This window comes from Ochotona curzoniae, unplaced genomic scaffold (assembly GCF_017591425.1).
Source record: "Ochotona curzoniae isolate NIBS_2020 unplaced genomic scaffold, NIBS_Ocur_1.0 scaffold_4506, whole genome shotgun sequence".
Taxonomy (NCBI): domain Eukaryota; kingdom Metazoa; phylum Chordata; class Mammalia; order Lagomorpha; family Ochotonidae; genus Ochotona; species Ochotona curzoniae.
This window is the reverse complement of record NW_024467119.1, coordinates 72,739,218-72,752,011: the sequence shown is the minus strand read 5'-3', so window position 1 is coordinate 72,752,011 and position 12,794 is coordinate 72,739,218. Positions and strand designations below refer to the sequence as shown.

Here is a 12,794-nt window from a genome sequence, read left to right as displayed (position 1 = left end):
TCAGTCCCTAGCTGTAACCCTGAACCCTTAACTCTGACCCCTCTGGCCAACTCGGCACAGCCAACTTCCCATGATGAACCTAAGCCTCCTCTGTCATGTGAAACTGAGCTACACAAAAAGGTGCTGTGAAAATTTCCCCAGAGAACATCACGTGCGCTGAATCCCACCCAAATCTCACCCTGTTAGCCTCTCTGTTACCCAATAAGGAGAACAGCTAAATGGAGATGCCTGTATTTTCCTCTAACCATGTGTCCTCCACTGCTTTAAAAAATCTGGATCCCATTCTTTATTATTATTATTATATTTTGGTAATCTTTACATTGTTGATTAGGGTAAAAGTTATAAGGGCTGAAGGAAATATTGAGGAGAAGCCCCACCCAGTCTCCCACCCACCCCATGTCCCAGATGTAGGCATGTTCTGAGATCCTTGCTCAAGTGGTCCCAGTAGTTCACCTGTTATGCATTGCTGCCAATCTCGCCACTCCAGACACGATGAGGCTGTTGAAGAATCCACTGACTGACATAGTCCATCATAGAGTCTCCATTTGCCCAGTATTTCGCTGCCAACATATAGCTGTGGTCGTTGATTAACCTGTTCTATCTTCCGTCTTTTCTTGGTTAAGGCTCTAAGTTCGCCGTTTTGATTTAGTGGATCCCCAAAGAAACTTTGAGGCATTCCCAGACCAGATTCCTATATGTACTAGCAAGTACAGGATCTGGCACAGTCCCTTATCAGCTGGTGGTTGCAATCGCTAGGTTGGTTCCATCTTCTGTCCCGGCTTTCACTGGAACCAATGGGTGTTACAGTCTATCCTGGTTCTGCTCATCACATACTCGGCCCTCACACAAACCTGTGGGAGCCTAGTCAGAGCGACCCCCCAATAACCCCCACCAGGCCCGTCCCTGCCCTGGTTACCAGTATGTGTAGCAGACTAGTTCAGTCTGCCCCATATCCCATTTGGCTCTCGTAAATGTCAAAGGGTATTGGAGCTTAGTTCCATCAAACCAGCTCAACTGTCTAGCCCTCAGAGATGTTGTTGAGTGCCTCTCTGTCTAGCCACCCCAGCCCCTGTCCTAGTTATTCTGTGCCCTCCCATGTGAGTGGCATCCCAAGAGGGAGGAGCCCACTATTTCCCTCCCCGGTCACTCTCACTCCCAGACCATGCGCTCTCCAGGTGACCCTGTGGCTGGACTTGAGAGTATCAGCCCCTAGTCTGGCTCCCATTCTTATACTCTATGTGCACTTTAGTTTGAATTCTTTTTTAAAAGAGAATTTAATATATGCATGCTTATTTGTAATTGACACATACAATTGTACGTATTTGTGGGTTACAGTGTGACATCTCAATGGATATATACAACATGCAATGATTAGATTAATTAGCAGGTCCATCAGCTCGAGCATTTATCATTTGCTTGAGGGACATTCAGCATCCTATTAGCTATTTTGAGACACACAATGAACTGTTTTCAATCAATTTGCTCGCCGTGCTGCAAAACATTGGAAGTTATTCCTCCCATCCAATTGTGCCCATGTACCCGTCATCTCTCCTCCCTCACATTCCTCCTCCTCTTTTCAGATGCTGATAATCACGGTTCTACTCCATTCTTTGAGATCAGCTTTTTAAGCTTTCACAAGTAAATGGGTACACGGGGTGGTTTTCTTTCTGTGCTTGACTTGTTTTACTTAATATAATGTCCTCTCGGCTCATCAGTGTGGTTGTAAATGACAGGACTGCACTCATTTCTTTTTTTAATGGTCAAGTATTATTCCATTCTGCATAGGTTACCTCATGCTTTTTATCTATTCATCAACCATCAAAGTTGACTCCATACCTTGTTGGAAACAGTGGTGCAGTCATCAAAAAAATACAAATATTTCTCTGACATCCTGGTTTCCTTTCCTCTGGATTATTAACAGTATTGGGATTGATGGATCATATAGCAGTTTTATATCTAGCTTTTTGAGCAAACTACAATGCTTTTCATAAAGGCTCCATTAACTTACATTCCTATCAATAGTATATGAGACTTTCCCTTTCTCTGTATCCTTGCCATTTGCATTTTCTACTTTAAATTCTTATGTCACGATCAAGAATCAAGATGGCAGAATAGGGTAAGGACACGTTTAAACGGACAGAGAAACATTTAATCAAGAATAAGCAGAGAGGACACATTCCAGGAAATAGGAGAGGACAGAACAATAGCAGAGGGGTACCTGGACACTGTCAGACACAGGAAAGTAGTGGACACAATGGTTTGGTGTTGCAGTGACTGATACTCCAGCAGCATTCAGCTAATGGAGATCTAAACTCCACCAACAGCCTGAGCTCCATCAGCAGCCAGGTGGGAAGGGACTTTCACTGGGAGCTTGGGAGGCTAACCCAGACAAAGAACTGGCCGTTCTGCTGGTCTGTTTGATTTGACCAGAAGTAGAGACAGAGCAGCAGATCCCAGATGGGCAGTGCGAGAACAGCACTTTTCTTTTTCATTTATTCAGCAATACATTAATCATTCAGTAGCATGTTATTTAACTTCATGGCATTGTAAATTTCTATTTTTCTTCCTATTGTTGATTTTGTTTTGTGACTTTTCATTCAAGGGGATGTACAGTAGCTGTGAAATGGAGATTAACATATCCAGATGTGAGGATACAATGTAGTATGCATCTCTACTTCCAGACAAAAATGGACTTAAAATGAAACTGTTTACTATATCTTGACAATAGGATGCTGGACTCTCTGCCATTATCCATGCCCGCAATGATGGACATACAACTATGTATGAAGAACTATACTTTAATAATGATATAGAGGAACTAGGTGAGGGGGAGGGGAATTGGGGCTGGGGTAAGGGAAATCCCAGGAGCCCATGGACCTGTATCATAAAATGACAATAATAATAAAAAATTTTTTTAATTCTTATGTCACATGGAGGCAAGAATCGGAAGTAAGTACAGCTCAGGACCCTCTAACCCCACATTAACAGGACCCCTGTGTTGGACTATTGCATATAATGATCACACTTTGAATAGGGAACAATTTTAAAATTATGTACATTTTAGTAGATGTCATACTTTGCATTTTTCAGAGTTATTAAATATCTTTCTTGTTCTTTTTTGGTGAATAGATCTGTTTAGATACCAGCTTTCAAACACTATCTATGCTCAGACATGGCACTAGTGGGGCTTAAAGACCCTATATCTGGGTCACAGTTGCTTTGAATTAGCACAGAATTAGCAAAGAGATTTCCAAAGCTAATTGATGCATTAACAAACTTGAAAGCTATTAAAAATGTAGAGGGTATCGTTTGTTAGAAGAAACCAGACTAGATGCCCAACTGGAAAGCAGTTCTAAGATATTTCAGCCTTAATTAAGCACTGTGTTTTGCTGATTTGAAAAGAATTGCAAGGCATCATCTTTATTGGGCTGATTTGTGAGTTATTCCTCCCAGTTTAAGTTAGAGGCAAAAGTCCAATTGATTTTTTCACATATGTTTCTAAAATTTGAGTGTGTTACTTATCAGTCTATATAGATAAAGACAGAGGTCAACATAGGTAGGCATTTCTCCATATTCCCAACTTACATCTCCTTTCTCAAACCCAAGGAGCCACTTGCAGTGCCCTGCTGGTGCCCTGCTGGAGTTAATTCTTCCTGGCCACTGTACAAACTCTTCTCTCCCCAAGAGTGTGTTTGATTATTCCCTACTTCACCTGCTACCCCAGCTAGCCCAGAGGAAACCTGCTATACCAAGACCCTTCCAGAAATACAGCACTCCCCGTTTTGTCAGGCACTAATGCAATCTCTGTTCTTGATTACTTATTTCTATAGTTACTGCATCAAACTGAAACTAATTTTTAAATTGTGAACCCATTAGAGGGCTTGGCTTCCAGTAAGCACTCAGAAAATGTCTGTTGACCCCTCTACACTTACATGTATCAGTAACCATAGAGGGGAGAGTTTAACTGATGTTCTTTCTCCTTCAAGAGAGATTTGCAAATTCTGAAAGTAGGAACACTATCCAAGAAACAAAATTAAATTCTCAAGAACAGAAACAATCATTTGGTCGAACACCTTTCAGTGGCAGGGTGCTATACAGACGATTAGGAATCCCAAGTGAAGAATAGAATTATAATTTCACCTGGTAACTGACATCTAATTCTCCTTCTCACTGACATTTCTACAGGAAAATAGTGCTAAAATCTGCGACTTCTGTCAAGGTCCACAATACCCTCATTCTTCCAACAACACTCTCGATTTGTAGTGACATATCCATGCTCAAAAAAAAAAAAAAAAAAAGGAAGAAATCTTACTGTTTCAACTTAGGCCCATTCTGCAATGCTCTGAAAGAAAATCGGCTGCTCGTGAACTTATCCAGATGTTTCTCCCGGTAACTGCCTGTGTACGTTGTCACAGAGGCATCTGACCATCGCGTCTCATTCTGCCAAGATGCTCCAGCCCTGTGTCGGATCATGTCAAACTCTTGAGGAGTAAGAGGGCTAAAAGGCAGGAGAATTTGTGGAGTCAAGTAGAAGAAATGTGACATGGGTATGGATAGCCTGCACTAATGGACAACTTTTAAGGCCTCTGCATAATGTGTAATTAATTTCCTGCTAGTGTCAGGAAACAACTGACTGGGCTCACCCAATTTCTTAACCCCCACAGTTCACAAAGTGCAGAAACTTGACTGTCTTAGATATGGCTGCCAAGCAATGAATCATAAAATCCCAAATACTATCCTCATCTCCACTTCCTACCCCCAACTTTAGCTAACAAGTTTGTAGGGTATGTAGAGAATATCTGCTCTATGAAATATCCTGCTTTTCAATTATGAGAACAGAGCAGGTGTCAAAACTAAACAGTATGTCTATCATAAATAAAACAGTGCATCCTAATGATAGCTGTTGAAGAAGTAGGAGTAAGAGACAGAAGGGTAGCTTCAAGCAGTCATTCCCATCCCTCTTAAACCTAGATTCCAATTGTCCAGAAGAGAACATGAATTGCTTGTGATGTCAACAATAGATTCTCATGTATCATGGAGCAATGGTGTTCACTGGATGACTGACATCCGGTCACCCTGGTAGTTTTTAAAAATAAGTAGAATGCGGACCCGGCGAGACAGCGTAATGGTTAAGGTCTTCACCTTGAATGCTCCGGGATCCCATATGGGCACCGGTTCTAATCCCGGCAGTTCCACTTCCCATCCAGCTCCCTGCTTGTGGCCTGGGAAAGCAGTCGAGGATGGCCCTAGGCCTTGGGACCTTGCACCCATGTGGGAGACCCGGAAAGAAGTTCCTGGCCCCTGGCTTCAGATCGGCACGGCACCAGCCGTTGCAGCCACTTGGGGAATGAATCATCAGACAGAAGATCGTCCTCTCTGTCTCTCCTCCTCTCTGTACATCTGCCTTTCCAATAAAATAAATAAATCTTTCAAAAAGAAAATAAGTAGAATGCATGGCCCCACCTCATGGATTCTGATGTAATTGTTCTGGAGGACAGCCCAGGCTCTGGTGTTTTATAAAACCTTAATCTTGGAGGGTTCTGAAGAGTAGCCAGGGTTCAGAATTAAGGTCATGAAAGTATTATGAAGAACCATTTTTTTTATGCCAAGAAGTCATGGCATTCAATCTCCTATTCACACCACTTTCCCATTCTTCACCAATAATTACTCCAAATCTGGTTAATGTGTTCTCCCAGTCTGACTTCTGCAGATGAACAAACAATACCCCAACAAATCAAGATGAAATCAGTCTCAATGCTCATTTCTCCTTTCACCTGTCTGTGCAGTAATTTTCAACCCTCGGGGCTCTTCAGGAACCTGTGGGGCTCCTTGTAGACAAAGATACACACCTACTCCCAACCCCACCGGTCCAGGATTCTGCAAGTGGATTCATTCTCAACATGGAGACTCTCCGCAGGTGATCCACTCAGGCCTGCTGGATCCACAATCAACATACAGATCCCGCAGCTCTGGGTACACAGACTGCAGGTCTCAGGCAAAACTCAGGACTCTGCATTTTTATGTGATTATGTGATTCTGATGCAATTGAGCTTTGATTACACAGGCACTGCTCCAGGGGTTGAATTTAAAATCTTACAAAGTAAGGTTAATACACAATGTGGTATGTTTCTTTGAGAATAAAATTATTGGCAATTACTGATTAGTGTGTTACTACAGTAGGGGGTTCTTTCCTGGCAATGCTGGAATTTGAAGCATAAGCACCTTTGCCTCAGGAAAAAGGATTAGATAAATGGTTACAGACAGCTGCTTCTTCTGGTGGAATTAGTTTTTCAGAAAAACCCAGATGAGATTTCTGAAAGATGGAAATAAAGAATGAAATGGAGGAAAGAAATGTAGGCTGCCTAACTCTTCAATATACCCAGCGTCAGGTACTAGTTGCTTATACTCATGTACTTTAACCCTTACCCATTCCAGCAAAAACAACAATTTTAGTTAAAGAAAGCTCAGCTATTATGTTACTGAGGTTCTCACTCCTACAACAAAATGTCAGAGGAAGCTAACTTCACAAAGGGAAAATGTTTACCTAGCTCAGTTTAACCGGTTCAAGCCCAAGACCAAGTGGCTGCACTGGTTTGACCTCTGATGAGAAGAGTACCATTGGCAATGTGAGTGGAGAGGGAGGGTCATGGAGTGAGGCAAAGGCAGAGAGCGGCTTTCATAGTCAAACGTCCTCTATGACTCACAGGGTGGATCAGGAGCAAAGGTTCAGTTGGTTAAATCCTCATCTTGCACACGCAGGGATCCTATATGGTCATTGGTTCATGTCCCAGCTGCTCAGCTCTGGCCGTTGCAACCACTGGGGAATAAACCAGTACATAGGATACCTTTCTTTGTCTCTCCCTCTGTAAATCAGCCTTTTCAATAAAAATAAATACATCATTAGGGCCGGACATGATAGCCTAATGGCTAAAGTCCTAGCCTTGACATGCCATAAACCCATATGGGCACTGGTTCTAATCCAGGCAGCTCTGCTTCCCATCCAGCTCCCTGCTTGTGTCCTGGGAAAGCATTCAAGAGCGGCCCAAAGCCTTGGGACCCTGCACCCACATGGGGCACCTGGAGGAAGTTTCTGGCTCCTAGCTGCCAATTGGCTCAGCTCCAGCCATTGCAATCACTTGGGGAGTGAATGATCACACAGAAGATCTTCCTCTCTGACTCTCCTCCTCTCTATAGCTGACTTAGCAATAAAATAAATACATCTTTGAAAAAAATAAGTTGCATTTCCAGCATGACACTAGATTTTCTACCTTTACCTATACCTACCACATCATAATACATTTAAATAGCAGAAAGTTAAACTTATAACTGTTATAGGAGGACTATACTACTGTCATGATTTGGGAAATAATAACGAGGGTAGAGAAATAGAAGTTGAGGAAACGCTCTATCTAAAACTGTATCATGGTAATTGATATATATAAAGTTGTACTTCAACTTAGAGAATGAATGGAAGTGACTAATTGAATTGATTTCGTAAGTGTTAAAAAATTCTAAAGGTCCTTATACTCCTTTGTCGCTACAATTTATCAAATAGTTCATTTCTCATGAACAATGATATTTGGTGCCAACTTGTACAGTTCGTTTTCCAGCTTCTGGAATTTGCTATAAAAGCATCCTTTATAACTGAAATTTTGGCAAGCTGTGTTGTTCCAGTATTCTAAACATAATGAAAAAAAAAATCAAGAGCACTGTGACAGTGAACCTGAATTGTGAGGTTAACTTAATGAAAATAGCCGAGTGACCTCATACCCAATAAAGCCACCAGGGAGTAGGCATAGCACTTAATCTGAAGGACACTTGGTAGGCAGGCCTTAACCAAACTTCTCTCTAAATGGAAGCTGATTATTCTAAAGAGGTGCTAATGAGTACCCACTGAAAGGATTTCATGGTGAAATTAGTTTAGAACACATTGGGATAAACACGTTTCTTTGCTTCGAGGCTTCTCGGAGCTTTTATTACTTCAATATGTGTTGTGCATCTTTCAAAGGGGTCTAAATTATGCAGTATTTCCTCAGTGTATTTGACCACAAAACTTCTTTCAGGGAGACTACATCTGGGGATTGCTATATTACAGAACCTTCTCAGGACTGGAAAGGCCAGAGTATAGCTAAGACAGTGACTAGGTCTGCAGTCTCAAATCCTTAATGTACTCTTGACTAGGTCTCCAGCTTACAGCACTGGCAGCTAGCAAGGCGGCTTGAGCAGTGCTTTGTTTCCAGGTATACACATGCACTTTTCACATGTGCTGCACCCATATGACTATGGTACCTATCACGTGTTGTACAAGACTTGTCTGTATCCCTTTCTAGTCAAAACAGCACACATAAATGCACATGTATGTGCCACACACTTAGGCATGCACACACCTGCATATACACATTTGCACTTTCACACTTGTGCATACACATAACATTGTTAGGCACTATTTCAATTTTTATCACCAAAGACAACACTTGTGAGGCTGTATTCTGCGGAGGTAGATGAAACTCAGGAAGTAGGTAATGCCACAACCAAGGTAGGCAGAATTCCCTTAAGAAAAAAAAGACCCTGTAAGGGGCTGGAGCTTCCATCTCAGCCTGAATCCGTCCTCTCCCCAGAGGATGCCAGAATTGGATATTTGGGCATGCAGGGTTAACATCTGAATGAGCACACATAATCTGTTTGAATCTGTGAATATTGTATTATAACATCATTTATTAGTCCCAGATCCCGGAGGAATTTCTTCCCTTTGGCCAATTGTGTAATTTAGAAATGCTTAATAACCTGTTAAAAATTGTGTGCTAGGTGAGCTAAGGCTTCAAAAACAAGGAACCAGCTACATAGGGATTGGATGAAAATAAAACAAGAGTAGACTGCAAAAGAACAGGAAAAGGAAATTGATAAAAACTTTGATCTCCTGACATTTATTTGCAAACCATGTATAAATGAGTGATCCCAATCTGTGTAGTAAAAAGTACAGTGTGTATCTATATTTAGGAAAAACCTAGAAGCCTATGTACAAGAAGTTAATATTTCCAGCTAACTAGGAAGATACATATGATGTTTATATTCTACGTTCTTCATATTTACTAACTCTTTTACAGAAGGAACATGTAACTTATAATCTGAGTCAGTATGCTATTTCTGAAAGACAAAATAAACTGAAGAAACCAACATAAAATCAATCACTCAAAACTCACAGAGTGGCCAAGTGTGTGCTGGGCAGAACCTGGCTGGACTGCAACACCCATTGGTTCCAGTGGAAGACATGGAAGGAGACAGAACCGACCCAGCAACTGCAACCACCAGCTGATCAGGGCGATGGGAATACCTCAAAATTTCTTTGGGGATCTCCCCAGTCGAGATGCCGGACTCAGAGCCCTAACCAAGAAAAGATAGAACAAGTCAATCAACAATCTCAGCTATCTGTCGGCAGCGAAATACTGGGCAAATGGAGACTTTATAAGGGACTGTGTTAACCAGTGGATTCTTCGACAACCTTATCGTGCTTGGAGTGGTGAGACTGGTAGTGATCCATGAATGTTGTACTATTGAAACCACTTGAGCAAGTATCTTGGAGCATGCCCCACATCCGGGACTTGGGTGGGTGGGAAACTGGGTGGGGCTTCTCCTCAATATCCCACTTTACCTCAGATACATGAAGGAAGTGGTATGGAAATGGTGGTCTTACCCACTTCCCTGTAGCCCTTGAACCTTTTTTACCCTAATTAACTATGTAAAGATTGTCAAAATATAATAAAAACATGTATTTTTTAAAAACTTACAGAGTATATCTTTAGGGTTTGTATTTACTTAAAAAAAAACTATCTTTAGAGTCTAGGCAAGAAGAAACAACAACAACAACAACAAAAAAAAAAAACCCTCTGAGGCAAAAATTTGGGACCAGTTTGATTTTATTCAATATTCACATGAATTTCTCAGTCTTTAGTTCTGGGACTGAAATAAGAAAAAGGAAAAAGTAAACCCTTAGGGTGTGTGCACACACGTGCATGTGTGTGGTGGATAGACAGAGGATGGATATCAGTCTACTGAGGAAAGGCTAAAAGTAGAGGAGGGATTCTCCAAGAGGTTCCAAGAGTTTTCACATGAAAACTGCATGGAACCTCAAATTTTCTGCCCCAGAATAAATTTAATTCCATCTTCTGTGAATTTTATGAAACATACTTTTATGTGTGGATCGCAAACTGAGGCAACTTGAAAGCACAGCTGTTTTTTTCCAAGGAAATCCTCTCTATTCCTGGATATCCACAATACATCCCACACCCTCAAACACATAAACAAAAAGGCTCATAATAACCAAGACTAAAACAACACATATTAATAGTCCAGTCGATTTCAGTCACACATCCAGGGATAGCCAGGTTGTAGTTACAGCTGACGTCTTCAGGTCCCCACAGGAGAGGTGGGGTTGGCCACCTTCTCTACACTTGGAAAGTCACCTCCTGCTGTGCAGTTCCACTTGGACAACAGCCTCACTCTTGCATATAACCTGTTATTGGTATGAGCAAAAAACATTTAAAATGAACCATGCATTACCACTAATGCAATATTAAGATTTAAAATCATTTATGGCCCCGGAAATTATCCAAGCTAAGAGAGAGACTAAGGAGCTCTTTCCATAGTAGGAAATATTCCTATCTAGAAAAATAATTGTTCCAAGAAATCAGCCAGGGCCAACATTAAGGATCAGGAGATTAACCTGCCACCTAGGACTCTGGACCCAATACATCTCTGAGTCCGAGCTGTTCCACTTCTGATCCAGCTCTCTGATAATGCACGTAGGAATAAGAAGACGATGACCCAATTACCTGGGTCCCTATTCCCCTACAAGGGAGACTGGATGGAGTCGAGACTCCAGGTATAGCCCTGACCCCAGCCCCACCCATTGTGAGAGGGAACCATGGACGGATGATTTCTCCCTCTCTCATCTCTGTGTCATTCTAGCTTTCTATCAAGGAAAATAAACCTTTTTTGAAAAAAGGAAAAAAAAGCAATCTTAAAGGCTTGCATTTTATTGATGCATAAAGACAAATAATAAACAGTCTTGTCACAGCTTTAAGCTGAATCCTAACTAAATATTCATGGCAGAATAGAGCCAAAGAATAAAACAAAATTTCTTAGATGATCACTTTATGTATGTTTTCTGCTGGACAAAGCCCAGAAGATATATCCTCTTAGAAATTAATGCAGGGAGCCTTCACTCCCTTCCCACTCACCAACCAGCCTTGCCTATGCTCTTGACTTATTCAAATACATATCAAATATCCAAGTATGACATATATCTGGTCTTCTCATTTATTAAATCTTATTTGGGTCTGATGGGGAGGCTTAGGGTTACATTGGAAAGAATATTCACAAAATCTGGGAGCAGAATTCTCTAGAAGGATCAAGATGAATGCCCCACACCACCTTTTTTGGATACTTAATCTGCATATAGCAAAACATTTGTAATGTGCATATATCTTTAACGTATCTTTTTCAGCATTTCCAAGGTTACACTAAGACATAATTTGAGTGAAAAGATACACAGCAGTGTTTTATCCTACAGAAATTAGAGTGAGCTGAAAATTGAATTTTATGGGTTCCCAGAGACTGGTGCTAACTTAAGGTATTACTAACTTTTTTGATTTGCCATTATTTGAAGAAATGGTTCACCATGTAATTGTCTCTTTTTCTCTGTGACTACTTGATAGCGCTGCTCAAAATTATTTATCACCACTCATTCATTCAACAAATATTTATTGTGTATCTACTTAGGATGACTGAACAGTGCCACAACTGTCCACTTTGTACAAATGCATTATGACATATGCTGTACTGAAGACATTCCTTCCTGCCACCCAGTTGGGTATTGGCTCATTATTCAAGGGCTGTATAAACAGGAAATGGAAAAAGGCAGTATCAACAACATATGAATTTAATGGGGCATGCTTTCTGGCCATTAGAAAATAGTTGAATTGTATGCATTTGTGTTTAGCATGCTTTTTTTTTATTGCTACAAAATACTAGAGACAAGCTACCTATGAAGGGAAGAGGCTCCTGTGGCACATGTCTCTGTAAGTTCACAACCAGGGTGAGCTAGTTCCATTGCATTGGACCTCTGAGGATTTCCCGTAGAGGAAAGTGTGTGGAAGAACCAGGAAGCAGAGATAGGCTGGCCCCCGTTCACCCTTTATAACCAACCCTCTCATGAGAATTGACTTCTGGCCTAGGTTGCATTGCCCCTAAGCAAGTGTTACACTATTGGGAGAAAAGCAGCTAATAGCTGGCAGGCATGGGCCTGATTAATGGCAAATTTGTGTTAACTATACCAATGTTCCAGCAATAGTTGCCTATTCTTTTCTTTTTTTAAAAGCTTTGTGGGGGGGGGGGGGCAGATGCCAGCACACCAGCAGAGTCTTGGCACTAGGACACAAGTGTACATGGGCCCTGGGTAGGTAGACAGGGCCCCAGGCTGGCATGGCTCACTGCCCAAGGGACCAGAGGACCAGGCTTGGGGATCAGGGCATGGAGGGCTGTGGATTGCTCAGGGAAACAGGCTTGGAGATGTGTGGGAGAGAGGACTGCTGAGAGAGGACATGACAGGTAGGGAATGACTTCTGGGAGAATTCTACCAACTTGACTACTGCACTTGCAGGTAAACAAGGGTGCTGAGACCAAGTGGTTTAAAGGAGGGAAATCGGAGGACCTTTAAGGCCCAAAGCAATACACCCACCAATGTGGGAGACCTGAGTTGGGATTGTTGGTATCAAATACTGCCTACCAGTTCACAT

General features: G+C 41.7%; 1 protein-coding gene across 1 annotated transcript in view; it reads right to left on the bottom strand.

The window, feature by feature from the left end:
• CUNH4orf51 (chromosome unknown C4orf51 homolog) overlaps window positions 1-4,566 on the bottom strand; it is a 32,297-nt gene extending 27,731 nt beyond the window's left edge. Inside the window, exon 1 of the mRNA XM_040967394.1 lies at window positions 4,313-4,566. Coding sequence (XP_040823328.1) covers window positions 4,313-4,545 — 233 coding nt within the window. The 5' untranslated portion in view covers window positions 4,546-4,566. The remainder of the gene's footprint in view (window positions 1-4,312) is intronic.
• Window positions 4,567-12,794: the final 8,228 nt, after the last annotated feature.